Source organism: Saccostrea echinata, unplaced genomic scaffold (assembly GCF_033153115.1).
Source record: "Saccostrea echinata isolate AGI-Se365-2 ecotype Australia unplaced genomic scaffold, CSIRO_AGI_Sech_v1 ptg000056l, whole genome shotgun sequence".
NCBI lineage: Eukaryota > Metazoa > Mollusca > Bivalvia > Ostreida > Ostreidae > Saccostrea > Saccostrea echinata.
In genome coordinates this window covers 1,267,552-1,283,701 of record NW_026889805.1, presented here as the reverse complement: position 1 = coordinate 1,283,701, position 16,150 = coordinate 1,267,552, and the positions used below count along the sequence as shown (strand labels likewise).

General features: G+C 34.6%; 2 protein-coding genes across 2 annotated transcripts in view; one reads left to right on the top strand and one right to left on the bottom strand.

Moving 5' to 3' along the window:
- LOC133173410 (uncharacterized) overlaps positions 1-16,150 on the top strand; it is a 47,910-nt gene that overhangs the window by 21,273 nt on the left and 10,487 nt on the right. The gene's annotated exons all lie outside the window — the stretch shown is intronic.
- LOC133173493 (small ribosomal subunit protein eS26-like) lies at positions 4,725-13,972 on the bottom strand. The gene is made up of 4 exons (XM_061308478.1): positions 13,967-13,972; positions 10,351-10,528; positions 7,486-7,619; positions 4,725-4,815 (listed from the first exon to the last, which is right to left on the bottom strand). Exons 1-4 carry the CDS (start codon positions 13,970-13,972, stop codon positions 4,762-4,764), a joined length of 372 nt encoding a protein of 123 aa, XP_061164462.1. The 3' UTR covers positions 4,725-4,761.

Below are 16,150 nucleotides of genomic sequence, written 5' to 3'. Positions count from 1 at the left end.
TCTGATGTAAATTCAATCTAAGAAACTTAAATGTTCAAAATAAATTAATTTAATCTAACGTCAAAAACATCCGCTATTTTGTATTGTAAAAGAAACTGGGGGATAAGCCGAGCCATATGCCTACATAACGATCGATAAAAAATCAATAAATTCATTTTACAAAAATTTCACTTTTTGTTGAATTAATGTAATGCTTATTACCATTTGCATACAAATTTGACAAAACCTGAATACTCTAACAGCGAAAATGATTCTGATTAACACAACAAAATGGGATCACGCTCAATTTTCACAGAAACTGACATAAATTGGATGATATAACTACATTTTTTAAATAGAGTGGGTCATCGTACCATTTTTTTGAGAACGATTAATGAAAGGCAATGGAAAGATGTTGCTTTTTACACTTGCAAAAATTTGGTATGAAGACCCACTCTACATAAAAAATTAAGTTAACTTACTTAAATTTTCACCGTGGTCTTAAAAAATTCTAAGTCCAAAAACGCTTGCTAAATATAGAGAACTGTATGCTATTTAAATAGACATGTAAGTGTGACGCCGTGGTCTAGTGGTTAGCGAGGAGCTCTTTAAAGGGACGTTTTATTGAGGAAAGTGTTCGAGTCATGCTCTGATTTTTTTTTTTTTTGTTTTAATTTTGTTTAACTTTATAAAAAATGTCTATAGGAATAACATATTTTTCACTGGAAATAAAATATATACATGTAGTAGTGAAGTTTTATTTACAGTAAATTATTTAAAATGCCGGATAAAAATTATAATAGATATTTGAATACTTTTATTCCCGTTTTTATTTATTTTAAATAAAAGCGCTTCTAGATCACCATTATCATTATATACGATGTTAACATTTTTATAATATCTCCACAATAAGTGTAAACACTCAATATGCAGATTAATTAATAGAAGTCCTTACCCATGTTAGACATTTGTGACAGTAAATGAAAGTCAACTGTTTAGCTTGTTTAGAATATAAATATCATTTTGAAAACTACGGTAAACATTAAAATGCTTAAGTAAATTCGAACAATTGAGAGATTTTTTCCAATAAAATGTTCTTGCATAGCCGAAAAATGGGCATGGGCACATGGCTCGTCTTATCCCCCCAGATTCATTCTACCTCATCCGATTCATCAGGATTTCTTGGAAACATCTATTTTTAGTGCAACGCGTGGATAATTTTGTAGAAAAAATATCCTTGTAAAATTTATAAATTGATCAAATATTGAGGATTTTTATAAAGCTTTCATTTTCTACATCAAAAGACGTTGAATGGATGACACATACATGTACTTTTTAAAATTCTTTGTGAAATGCTCATAATTTGGTGATATAATCATTTAATGATGATTTGTATTAATTATTTTTTTCGTTGTTGTAGGGTAGGATTTCCCCCTTAGCTCCCCCCCCCCCCCGGAATCTGTACTCTGAAGTAAGACTTCCCCCGCAGAGGAAATCTAACACTATAATCAAATTCCCCCTCTTTCTTTCCCAAAGTAGTATTCCCCAATTTATCAATGCTAAAATCATATCGACAATATTTTGGCTAAAAGTTATATGAAAGTCAACTGATTTTTCAGTAGAAATATGACTGTTTTCGACTCAAGAATTGTTCAAAGAATTTAGTACGCAATCTTAAAGTATGTTGTTCAGATCACCGAGTCTTAACCCTCTCTCTCTCTCTTTATATTATTGATAGGCTCCACAAACCATTTGAATTTTCCAAAACCAAAAAAACAAAACAATACAAGAGGCACTGCTCTTGCCAGCACTAGCATAACTATGTCCCCTTCACCCCGTTCTGTGTTGTATTGGATTTTTAAAGCAGAGAGCAAATATACTCTCCGAAAGTTTTGCAAAATTTCAAATGTTTTAAAATTGACTCACTTTTAGTTCCATGGCAACGCCAGCTATTTTAGATATTTTTATCCCCAGAAACTTGGGAAGATACTTACACATCAATATAATGTGCATGTAGTTTGAAATACAATTGGAGAAAAAAAATATATTCAAAATAAAAGTTCCTCCTTTTTGTTTCAATTGCTACAGTTAAAAATTTGTCGAACCAATTACATTGTACAATTTTTTCAGAAACCAGTTTGACTAGATGAAAAAAAATGACTTTAATGCTTTAAAAGAAATGGTTGGGCAGTTACTGAGAGAAAAAAAAGATATAAAATTTTTCAGTTTTCATACTTCGGATTTTTCAATGGAACTGGTCGCCATAAAATGATTTTGAAGATATTGAATGCACAACAAGACTTTTTGATTACGATTATTGTCAAGTTTTATAAAGATTATCTATACTGCGATGTCACCTGTAAAATCATAGAAGGGCCGTCTGTAGCTACAGATCCCGTAATGCAAATAAAGTGCAATTTACGGCGCAAGATTTTCTGCGCACTTTGGGAATGTATTTTGCCACTTTCCGGCATTGGTCAATCAACTACCTTTTATTCCATAATTCTAGACATATTCTATAACCAATCTGTATACTTTATCCCTCTCCCAACCCTTTATGGTCGTCTTTGCAGACCAAATAAACTCGCTTGTTGTGAATTTTATGCCATCCAACAACAAATTCACAACAAGCGAAGTTTATTGGTCTGTAGAGACGGCTGAACTGACCGTCTTCAAGGCTGCTATACTCGTTGTCCGTCCTGAATAAGGCGTCCTACAGTGAGTATAGTAGTTGAAGGGCTACCACATATACTGTCCGTCCTGAATAAGGCGTCCTACAGTGAGTGTAGTAGTTGTAGGACTATCACATATACTGTCCGTCCTGAATAAGGTGTCCTACAGTGAGTGTAGTAGTTGAATGACTACCACATATACTGTCCGTCCTGAATAAGGCATCCTACAGTGAGTGTAGTAGTTGAAGGACTACCAGGTAGGGCAGGGCCACAACAGTAGGGTCAAAGTTTACCATAGGAATATATAGGAAATATCTTAAAAAATCTCTTTCTCAAGAAAAGCTAAGCCATTATTAGTACCACATGCTAGTATACTGTCCGTCCTGAATAAGGCATCCTACAGTATATGAGGTAATCCGAGGGCGACTGGTCTCTTGTGGCAACCATTTATAGTTTGCCTCTGATTATTATAGTGATTTACCATTTGATTATTGTTAACCTAGATAAGGTTAGGATATACCTGTATATTTCGGCAGTCCGCTAAAATCATACCAATTATTTCAAATCAATTAATGTTGAACACCCCAAACCCTGGAAATGACCAGGTACGATCCCAGTGTTTTATGTAAATACGTTACAAAATTTAGTGGCAGCATTGGGATTTTGATATCTGGTGGCCTACTTCAGGACTAGAGCTAGGACTTTGTATCCATTTACAGATTTGGTGTCTGCAGAGGTTGCCGTAACTGAAGAGGTTCAAGGCCTGCTTCAGGAAGCTCTAGGGGAAGGACTTTGTGTCTGTGTACGGACTTTCTGTCCGTGGACGGTATTAGCTGTCGTTACTGAAGAGGCCTCATACACATAGAGAAAACCATGGTAAGCTTCTGGTCGAAGCTTCCCTGAGTGGGGGGAAGTGTAGCGAACAGTATATAGGGAACTTGCTTATACTGCCAGTGAGCTAGCTTTTCTAGTGATGCAGTAAAGTCTCCCGTTGTTAAGCAACGGCGAGCCTGTATAACCCTTGGATGGGTGACTATATGTACATAGATTTCGATTTCTTTTATAAAATACGACAGAATCAGAACTCTTTAATGTGTCGTGTAGAGAGGGTTCTTAAAATCAGCCGATCATAAAATGTAGGTAAAATGTTTTAGTACCCCTAACCCTACCCCTTTTTTGGCATTTTGGGAGAAGGATGAAGAACTTTGCATGAGGGACAAAGATGAGAGAAGTAAGAAGATACAAAATTGAGTTATCTCTCTTTGTTCACGTTGAAATTGAACACACCCGATGAAAAGTAAACAGCTCGTGCCCTGTTTACAAATCAGTTTACGTTCACGGGGGGGGGGGGGGGGGGGGGACAATCTTCTTCCATACCCAGTCGAAAGTCGGAGTAATTTGTATTAAAACTTTTGTGTTCATGGGAACCGCTCGTTTAGTAGGTACAATACTTGTAAAAGATCACATACATTTCAAAATTTGTCATAATATTAATGCCAGAAAAATGGAGGGGTGCCCTTATAATTTTGCCAGCATATACTTTACAATAGTAGAAAACAAGGCTAATTTAATGTTGTCTCCTCAATAAACACCAGCTGGCAACTTATTTTGTGTTTTTAGCTCACCTGAGCCAAAGATTCGAGTGAGCTTTCAATTTTAATCAAAATTTGCCCGTTTTCTTAACATTTCCTATTGCAACCACTTCAAAATTTTTCATTTCTATTGAAGTGTTCCGAGACTAATCATTTGTCCTTATTTAAAGTTTAGAAGTTTCTAGTGTTAATCTGTAACTACAGTAATATCCATTGAATCAGGAATCCTATTCATCTACCCATAGTTCAATAGGTCAAGCCATAGAGACAAATTTGGGCCCGTCAAAACATTTCTCATTTGGACCTATAATCATTAAGTGCATAATACCTGTGTATCTGGATAGCTGCTTGATAATTCATTGTTGTAGGATTGTATTAAATTTCATTTGAAATCTCACTCAAGTACTGCATAACTTAATTTTTATTAGTTCAATAATATTCATACTAGTAACTCCACCCAATAGACCAACACAAGCAAATAGAGGGTTAAGACTGATCACATTTTATTGAGTACAGAGTTAACGCGTCTGTGCTGGGGCTCCAGGGGCTCCTGGGCGGGGTGCAGCATTATCCTGAAACAAGACAAATTATAAATTTTAACAAAATATTACAAACATGTACGTAAGTTTTGTCCTGAAGCAAGATTATCAGATATTATTGTGCAATGTCCTTAATAAAAATTTCAAATTTCTGTAATTCTAAATCATTGTCGTTCTGAAAAAAAATTGGGATGGATGACCAGAGAACTACAGTGCCACTGAAAAAAACTATAGTTATTGTGCAGAAAAAAGTGCCCCGTTTCTTGATTTATTTCTCCGTATATATTTTATATGCTATCTGTACTTTTACTATTTCTACATCAAAACATTTCCCGTAATTGTTGTTAATTGCCCTCCTGGGCCTGAAATTGACACCATCCAAAATTTGGCCTACATATACTGCCATTTAGGGTGGCAAGACAATTCGGTCCAACGCACTTTGTGCAGATGTCACCTACACGAGTATTTCATAGAGGTCTTGAAATTGACCTTTTGTGCAAAATAAATATAGTTTTTTTTCTATGGGGGGCACTATGGCTCTCTGGTCTGTCCGTATTTTTTTTTTTTTTTTGGGAGAGCTACAGTTCTGCAGCAACATTGCCCATATACAAAACAAATAAAAATCAGAGAAAAGAATTCTGTCATACAAAAAATGAAAGAAATATGCTATTTCATAAATTGGCTTATCAAGGCTATTTGCTGTACAGCCAATTTGAATAAAACTGCTTTCTCTCTCCCAAATGAACACAATTAAGGCTTTAACCTAAGTCAAAAGCCATATAAATTCATGACTGCATCCTGTTCTAATTTGACAATATATAATATTTAGATTTTCTGTTATTCAGGACTCAACATTAACATTTCTCCGATTGTCCATGTCCAGTTCATTTTTGTGATCAAATAAGTCAATCTCTGGACACTTGTCTGATCGGACAAGTAAACTTTTTTTCTATTATGAAATATGGTGAATAAATTCTCAGAATCCATTCAATATTGTGATTAAACATGCAAGTCTACAGTCTTAAGGGCATAGTAACACCTCACCAAATATCTTTCTTAAACAAAAGAGTGTGATATCAGTTCAATTTTTATTTTAACGATTTGACAAATCTTAATATGTCTGTATTTTTCTTAGAGCTATTCAGTCTTGATGATAAAGTTCTACAATTTTCTTTATATCTGTTCAGAATGGGACAAGAATGCATTCTGAAACGCAATACTTGTTGGCAACTTGTCTGATGGACAATCGGATATTTTATGTTGAACCATGGCTATTGATGAAGTCTTTATATGTAAACTGTGCACCCATCTTAGCCCCTGGATCATGACTTAATGGATGTTGCAAGGGGTATATCTGCATCCTCATTTTACTTCAAAATCATAAAACTTAAGATTGTGATAGATTGTTACAAAGAAACTATACTGATGCTGAGATTAAAACCTACACCGATTCTGAATGACAACAAAAACAGACTAGACACCTCTTTCCCAGACTTGTCGAAAACCAATCTAATTAAAATTAGATGTTCCGAATCCGCTACCGCTTCTCAAACATCTAACAACATCCCATTAGGGGTCACGTCAGAGCGACCTTTCGACTACCCAATGAAATCGCCATCTCTGAAATCTTGGCTTATAGTTCGGATGCGTTTCTTTTTTTACTGCCAAACCTAAATGCCTGAGGGGTTTCGTAGTAAACAAAGTATGCATGGTAAAGACTGTGCTATATATGAATGTGACGTGCGGGGTATATAGACGTATACATGTAGTTTGTGCATTTTAGGTAAGAATGCCAGATTGGCGGACTATACGTTCAATTTATACCAAAATTATTTTAATTCAACGTAAGACAGTCTACTGAGCATCAATAATGTAAAGATGTAGCCGTGGAACTAATTTTAGAATCGCATACAGAAGGTTGAATCTGATTGGCCAATTTTTTATGTTTATTCAGAATTGAAAGGTCGCTCTGACGTGACCCCTAATGGGATGTTGTTAGATGTTTGAGGAGCGGTAGCGGATTCGGAACATCTTATTTTAATTAGATTGGTCGAAAACCATCAGCCCTGTTGGCAAGGCCGGTAAAAATTTGTCTAGACTGATAACTTTAAAGAAAACGTCGGTCCAAATGACCATTTGAAAAAATCAAGCATGACACAAATTCTAAAGAGATTGGGATCGGGGTGCGCAGGTGAAGGTCACAAAAACAGAAGAGATGGCCACATAGTGACAATGGTTGATTAAATTTGTTACAGCAAAGACATAAAACATGTCATTTACATTTTTGATTAAAGACTCTCTATCCTATGAAAAGAACCTTGTGAGACTCAAGGCTGTTGAAAATAATAAAGGACATTTTGGGGCAGGTATTTTCCTTTCTCAGCGTCAAAATAAGGTACATGTATCTTGTCTGACAAGTTTGCTTTCCTAGTACCATTTCACCTTACACACACTTTTATTTCAGAAAATATGGAGAATAAGATAGCCAATATTTAATTTATACATACAACTGAACAGAATTTAGTTTATTCTGGAGCTAGAAATAGTATTTCTTGTTAAGCATCTTTTCAACAGAGGTCAGTCAAAATAGAAAATCAAACCAGCCTTCCACTCTCTTTTTGTGATGAAATCTATCCCAGCTAAAATGTTGCACTTGTGGAGCCACCCAAGTATTAACCTCTCCACAGAAAATGGAAATCTTACCCTCATGGGTCTGAATCTGAGGGGTGGTGATCTGTCCTTTCTGGCTTCTCGGGATCTGTTTCTGACAACCTTGGAGTGGATTGCACAGGAAACGCAGTATAACAACTTAGCATATAGCTTAGGCAGGGCATACACTAAAAAAAAGAATATTGATAAAAATCAAGAGTGAACCAAGGCACCACTTGGAATCCAAGATGGCGAGTGTCATCCATTTTCTCTTTTTTATCAAAATTGAATCATGATTTTTTAAACTGTGATTTTCATCAATTTTCAATTTTTATTGTGATCACTATATTTAGACAGACAATATCGTCAAACACCCTAACTCCGTCACTTTCGGGAAACTCTGCGCTGTTTGTAAATGAGTGCGATTGTGACATAATTTTTTACATGGTGAAAATCTACAATCAAACGCCGAGATACTATAACAGTCAAGTTCAAGAATGCGTCAAAAATAAATAACAATTAAATGTGATCTATTGTATCTATCATATTTTATGTGAAATCAGTAAGTTATTTTTCATCTCAATTTGCCCTAATATGCTACACGTTGGAGATAATGTAGCATGACGTTATTACATATAAAATACATTATATTAACGTTATTTTTTCTGTTGTTGATACTTTCACTAAAATACAATTTAATACTATTTTAAATCTTCAAAACTAATTTTCTACACGGATGTGATACGCGTTCTATTTAGTTTTTGTATAAGCCCAATTACTGAACTTTTTAAAATAGTTCTGAAAACAATGTTCAAGTTCATTACTAAGTGTAGCAAACAAGAAACAAATCAAAAATCAAAGGCCTGAAGGCCTGAGAGGCACATCGCATTGAAGATAGAAAACTCAAAAAAAAATTCTCTGAAATTCAACTTACATGTTAAGGGAAAATCAGGAATAAAAATTTAAATATTGTTTCTTTGAGGTTAAAAAATGTCTTGAGTCTTGGCATTTTTAGCCAGTCGGTCGGGAGAGGTCAACCAAACATATTTTTAAAGATAGTCTGATATATCAATTATAATTCATTGATATATAAATTAATTTATAATTGATTTTAATTTTATTTTTATCTTTTTTTATTCTTTCATTATTATCATAGTAGAAAGATGAAATAATGAATGAGAATTTAGAAAGGAATGTTTATTGAATAATTCTATATAATATCATATTGGATTTTTTTTTTTAGTTTCTTCATTACGTGCATTTTTTTTAATATCAATACTTTGTCTTAGACTAGTTTTCTCAATCAAAATGGCATACTGACATACATGAAATGTTCATATAAATAATACGGGACTAAAAAAATTTTAAAAAAAAACCAAACAAACAAAAAACAATCGGGCATGGTATACCGTATACTATGAAACCCATCAATGGCGGCTGATTTCCTCCGATATTTTCGATAAAATTGGCTCTATAAAACCTTGGCAGTAAGGTTTGAACTCAAAATGTCTATGTTTATAAGGTATTGGTAATCCTATTAATTGAATTTCACAGCCATTGCATGTTTTTATCAGTCATTTAATCATATTCAACCGACATTTCACCAAAAACTGATCTTTTCACCATTTCACGTCACCCTCGTGGAATTTTTTTCCCGAAAGGTGGCGCTTGTTGCAAACACTTATTCAGTTGGACATCTTACTATTCGTTTCATCGAAGTGAAAAAAATAATAATATCCCTTCTACTTCTATAAAAACAACCATCTTGTTCCTATTGTTAGTGATGTTTTCTAAAATAAAATTATTGTATATTTTTCTCAGATATTCCTACAAGCAATGTTGTCTTAGAAGGCCTAATAATTTATAGTACGAGCTGTTGTGATGCAAATAGATCTTACTCCGCGTAGCGAACGTTTGTTTGTTGTTGTTTTCTCTCTCTCTCTTTTATTGTTTGTTTCATTTTTGTTTTCTTACTTGCTTTCAACGTATAAACAACATATACCTCGGTATATGTGAGAGTTTATGTTATTTGATATTTAAAAATAGACAATGAATATCACCAACTTGTCAATATACATTTGCACTATTTTCAACAGCGTATTTAGAATCAATATTGTGGAGTCCTTTGTAGCCGCAGTAATCGAAAGAAAGAATTGGGGGTCATCAGCAATGAGGCTACATCGCTGATAGCGATGCGCCTCAAAAATAACTCAGAGAGTAACCTGACGTGTTTTCCGCTTATGATGACGGAGTTTGGGTAGTAGGGGATACATAAGTCTGAAATATCTGATGTTTCCAGGCTTTTTTCACGATTTTGATATTTTTCATGCCAGGAAAACGTCAGAACCGGCGCCATTACAAAAAACTGGTAATTCGCCGCCTCCAACCAGAGGAGGCATTCTCGGGTTGATTTTCAATACTTGCAAAGCGAATGAAATGTCAAACTCACAATTTATCAATAGTACAATGCTTTTAGTTCTCACCAACATCGTTTTTATGGTTGTTTATAAAATATACAATTCTATGAAAACATTTTATCTGACTTCGAGATTTGGTTTCATTTCGTGCATTTTAAAATCTTTTATGTCCTGTATCGAAATGATTAGTGATGTTTTCTTTTCATCAATATTGTCGAGTACTAGAAGCATTGTGCTATTGATAAATTGTGAAAACGGCATTTAAATCGGTCCCATGTATCGAAAATCAACTCCGATTGGAGACGGCGAAATTTCCAGTTTTCGTAATGGCGCCGGTTCTGACGTTTTCCTGGCACGTAAAATATAAAAATAGTAAAAAAGCCAGGAAAACCTCAGATATTTCGGACTAGGGATACATAAAATACACGATCCTGAAACCGAACCCCTTTGTTCACTCATTCATTTAATTAATAGTTTTATAAGCAATCAAAGTTTTTCATACCATCATAAACACTGGCATCAGCAATATCTCTGACAGCAGCTGCCTCTACAATGTTTCGGATGACGAACTTTTTGATCGCCTTATCCTTAGGCACACATCTTGCACAGTTTGTGCAGCGAACGAACTGCACATGACCGCGTCCCTTCTTGCTTCGTCCATTATTCCTTCGTTTAGAAGTCTAAGAAATTATCATGAAAATAATTTAATATATGCCATCATTTTGTGGAATTGAAAAGAAAAACATGTAAATTCCGATTAATTTAGTCTTGTTACCACGTGGGGTTAAAAAAAGGAGGGGGTCCTAAGAAGCTTGACTTCAGTAATGTTCTCAACAGAAACTAGTCTCTTATTTCAATTCACAGTTAATTAAATTGTGACATTGTGATTCAAAAAGTTATACAAGACAGATATACATGTTTTTCTGACTGTAATAATGTATTTATTTCAATGAACATGCGGTTTTCACCCACCATTCTGGACTGTTGGTGAGAAAAAGGAAGTAGCAAAAATTAATCCGCTGGTCCTAAAATTAACGCAAAGGTCTCTATTATTCAACCACAGCCATACATTTTTCATTTTCAATAGATCCAAAATATAAATTATTTACATAAACACCTTTTCTTTATCATATCAAATATACATGTTTGACGAACTATTTTTGTTCGCGGACTTCAGTGATAAAGCTTCCATTGAGTAACTCGTACAATGATTTATTCCAAGTTTATATCAAAGTACTTAAAGTACTCATGGCAGTTTGCACGTAGTCAAGAGCAATAAATATTAGTTTTGGGAGAAGGAAAAGGTCATTATTATTTAGGGGCATAACTGTTAATAACATTTTTTTTTAAACATTTTTTAAAATTATTTATTGGCAAAATTGTGGGGCTTTACCCACTAAGTTTTAACACGTCTGTGAATTATCGGAACTGAAGTTTTCAGACTAACAAATCATTAATCTGAAAAGCTGAGAAGGCAATACAAAGAAAAAAATCCCACCTCTTAAACCTTTTGTTTAAAATTTGAAAGCCTTTTCTCTCGTAAGAAAGGATGCATCACATTAAAAAAAGGGGGGGGGGGTGAAGAGAGGAATATACAATAAGAATATAAAAAAGGGACTGTGTCTGCCATTGCTATATGCAATGCCTGTCTCTATCACACATATAAACTAGTAGCTGAAAGGGGGTTGAGTTGAGGGTCGTAACTCTGCAAAAGAAGTTTGTTTTGATTTTTAATAGAAAATATATATGTTATTGTAATATTTCATTGGAGCTAGTGCAATGATCTGTTTAATATTTGGTTGGGGTAGCAATGATCTATGTCATAGTTGGCTCGGGTGAAATGGTCTATATATAGATGTCTGATTTGGTTGGAATGCAATGATCTATGTCATATTTGATAAGAGTGCAATGATCTATGTCAAATTTGGTTTGGGGTGCAATGATCTATGTCATATTTGGTTGGGGTGCAATAATCTATGTCATATTTGGTTGGGGTGCAATGATCTATTTCATATAGGGTACAATGATCTGTGTCATATTTGGTTGAAGTGCAATGAACTAAGTCATATATATTTGGTTGAGGTGCAATGATCTTGTCATTTAGTTATGGTATCTTGTATGTCCAACACAAAATTGATAATTTTTATGCCGCCGTATCGAAGATTTGGGGGTATATAGTTTTTACCCTGTCCATCCGTCTGTCTGTTTGTCTGTTTGTCCGAAAAAACTTTAACATTGCCCATAACTTTTGATTGGTTAGAGCTATAACTTTCACATTTCACATGTGTATTCCTTGTGACAAGACCTTTCTTTGGGTACCACCATATTTGACCTTAACCTTGGAGTTTGACCCAGTTTTGCAAAATTTTACCCAACTTTAACCTTGGCCATAACTTTTGAACAATTATAGCTAGGGATTTCATACTTCACATGTGTAATCCTTGTGACAAGACCGTCCTTTGGATACCAACAACTTTGACCCTTTGACCTTGACCTTAAAGTTTGACATACTTTTGAAAAACTTTAAGATTGGCCATAACTTTTGAACAGTTGGTGCTAATTAATAGGCTTTCATACTTCACACATGTAATCCTTTAGACAAGACCTTTCTTTAAATACCAACAATTTTGACCCTTTGACCCTGACCTTGGAATTTGACCTACTTTTGAAAAACTTTAACATTGGCCATAACTTTTGAACAGTTGGTGCTAAGGCTTTCATACTTCACATATGTTATCCTTGTGACAAGACCTTCCTTTGGATACCAACATCTTTGACCCTTTGACCTTGGAGTTTGACCTACTTTTGAAAAACTTTAACATTGGCCATAACTTTTGAACGGTTGGTGCTAAGGCTTTCATACTTCACATATGTTATCCTTGTGACAAAACCTTCCTTTGGATACCAACAACTTTGACCCTTTGACCTTGGAGTTTGACCTACTTTTGAAAAACTTTAACCTTGGCCATAACTTTTGAACGGTTGGTGCTAAGGCTTTCATTCTTCACAAATGTAATCCTTGTGACAAGACCCTCCTTTGGATACCAACAACTTTGACCCTTTGACCTTGGAGTTTGACCTACTTTTGAAAAACTTTAACCTTGGCCAAAACTTTTGAACGGTTGGTGCTAGGGCTTTCATACTTCATAAATGTAATCCTTGTGACAGGACCTTCCTTTGAATACCAACAACTTTGACCCTTTGACCTTGGAGTTTGACCTACTTTTGGAAAACTTTAACCTTGGCCATAACTTTTGAACGGTTGGTGCTAGGGCTTTCATACTTCACGAATGTAATCATTGTGACAAGACCTTCCTTTGGATACCAACAACTTTGACCCTTTGACCTTGAACTTTGACCTATTTTTGGAACTCTTTAACCTTGGACACAACTTTTGAAAATTTGATGCTAGAGCTTTCGTATTTAACTTTTTTTTTTCCTTGTGACAAGACCTTTCTTTGGATACCAACAATTGTGATCCATTGACCTTGACCTTGGAGTTTGACCTTCTTTTGAAAAACTTTAATCTTGTTCATAACTTTTGAACGATTGGTGTTTCCTTACTTTGGGTACCAACATATTTGCTTTAAGTTGCCATACGGGGGCATCAGTGTTTCACAAACACATCTTGTTTTATTTAGTAATAAGTTACTGCCAAGATTAAACTTTCTGAAAGATAGGTCAAAAATCATAATACATCCAAAAATGTTTTGTCCCAGGTAATGTTCAAGTAATAAATATAAAGCTCTGTTCAGGCCAAGAATCGTATGATTTTTGAAAGATGGGCCAAACTTCAAGGTCATGCATGGTGTCGAAAATCATAGTATATTCTGAAAGGTTTTATCACGGGTAACTGAATAATAAGCGCAATTGCAAGTGATAAATGTACTTACCGATGTTTAGATTTTAGAAAGGAAGGTAAAATAAATCTTATGCGGCTGGAAAGGTCTCGTCACATATAATGCACATGTGAAACGTGAAATCCCCATCTTCTCTGAATCATAAGTTATAACCAATGTAAAAAAAAAATTGTGACAGACGAACGGGGGATTAACGCAATGAATGTTGTCTTTTCACGACTAGACTGGAATTCATGGACAATTTAATGACGTCCTCACCTTCATCATTTAAATTTCTAAAGTTTGTTAATCTTTTCTTCATTTTTCACAAATCTACCTATAATGCCATTAAAAATAATGTAAGAAGTTAAGACTTCCATTTGATGCTAATCGGTTTTAAAAGTCTCATTAGATCATTTTTAAAAAAAAATGATTGATTAAATTTAATTTTTTTTTAATTCAAAAAGGATTTATTTAAATCCTTCAAACTATATAATTAGAAATGGAATAAGTTGATAACAGTTTAAACAACGAATGTAAACAGCTAACATCAATGTTTCTTATATTGAAACCCAAAACATTGTAAAACACGTGTATGGAATACTTCAATCATTAACGTGCTCAAGATTAATTGTCACTAGAAACAATACTTTATTCAATAACATAATTTGCTAGAATTACTGAATGGTGTTTCCAATTCTCTAGACTAGTTCTTTTTGGGTGTTTCTATAAAACCCAGAATATAAAACGGAAAGGAAAGCGGAACGGAAACGGAAATTTTTATATCAAATTATATGTATATACACTTGGCCAGATAAAAATTAGACAGGAACCAGAATTTTTTTATATAATAGTTCATACCTAATTGATTGGTTGATTGATTGATTGTTTGTTGTTTAACGTCCCTCTCGAGAATTTTTCACTCATATGGAGACGCCACAACTTGCCGGTGGAGGGCTACAAATTTTGACCTATACTCGGCACTTAAGGCCATTGAGCAGTGAGGGATCTTTTTCGTGCCAGCACCTACTGCGACATGGGACCTCGGTTTATTCGAACCCGCGACGTAAGGATCAACTCCTTACTCCGCGACTCTAGAGCAGACGCTCTAACCACTGCGCCACGCGGGCGACCATATCTAATTGAGAATTTTCAATAGAATATGATTTATTCATGATTTTTTTTCTCAGAACTAGTTTATACACTGTACATATACGACGACTCATATAATATACATTAAATTAACACATAGCAAAAGATTCATATGCGGATTTAGAGGGTCGGGGGGGGGGGGGGGGGGGGGACTCACCAGGGCTTTTCAGAGATATTAAAGGTTCACTTCTATATAAATAGGGATCTGACCTATAGGGCCGGGCTTGGTTTTTTCTCTACTAAAAGCTTGTCGATTTCCGTTCCGGTTAATGACTTGAGGCTGAATACATGTAACAATTTGTTTTTCATAAATCTTTATTTCAGTGAGTAGAGTTAGGAGGAACACTTTCATTGATATTCTGAGTTTGTTAAATTATCTCCAAATGTAATAATTGATATTTTTCTTTACTTCTCATTGTACCTAATGGTAATGTGTACTGTCTCTGGAATTCTATTCTTTATGTATAGGCTATTTATTTTACACTATTCCGTGGATATAATAAAAACATGCCATTAATGTATGCAAATTATATAGGCCTAAATGAAATCCAAGGGAGTACTGTTACTGATATATATGTAGCCCAACTGTTTCAAAACTTAAGATCTTAGAACATTGACTGAAAACAAAAGTACATGTATGTTATTCTAAATATATTAAGCTCAAATAATTCAAGCAATACGTAACATACTACATGTAACCCAGACAAGCACTAATATACCTCATATCAATAATAACTAGTAAAAAAGATTCTGATTAGCCGAGACAGTCACGTGACCGTCATGTTTGCCCTGCAACAAAACGTCGTGTTTCACGTCCTGTTTCACGATTGTGACGTCACAATGCAACGACTGGGATGATTACTACTGAGTTAGATTGTTTTATCGTTGATTGATTGTGTCGATTTAAACGTGTAAAAAAAAAATAATAATAAAATAGTGTTTTCAAGGATGGGGTTTGAATGTTACTAGTGTGTAAAATACACTGACTTTGTCACGAAGGATTTTTGTTCTTTTGAAGCGTGGCTAGTGGTGTAACTTACATCTGTTTCATATGGTTCTTAACATATGTTTACTTTATTACTTGGATTTTTTTTTATATTTCCTGCACTGTGCTTGATTCGGTATAATAAACAATTTATTGCATGAATGTTCGGGAGACATGAAGATTTCTTCATGTCTCCCTCACTATCATGCAATAAATGTATAGTAGCAGACAGAATAGAAGCAATGTGATTAAATTCTAAGGAATATATACAATTGAAATTCATCGCAGCTCAATGCTGCCAAAAATACCTGTATCGAGTAACACAG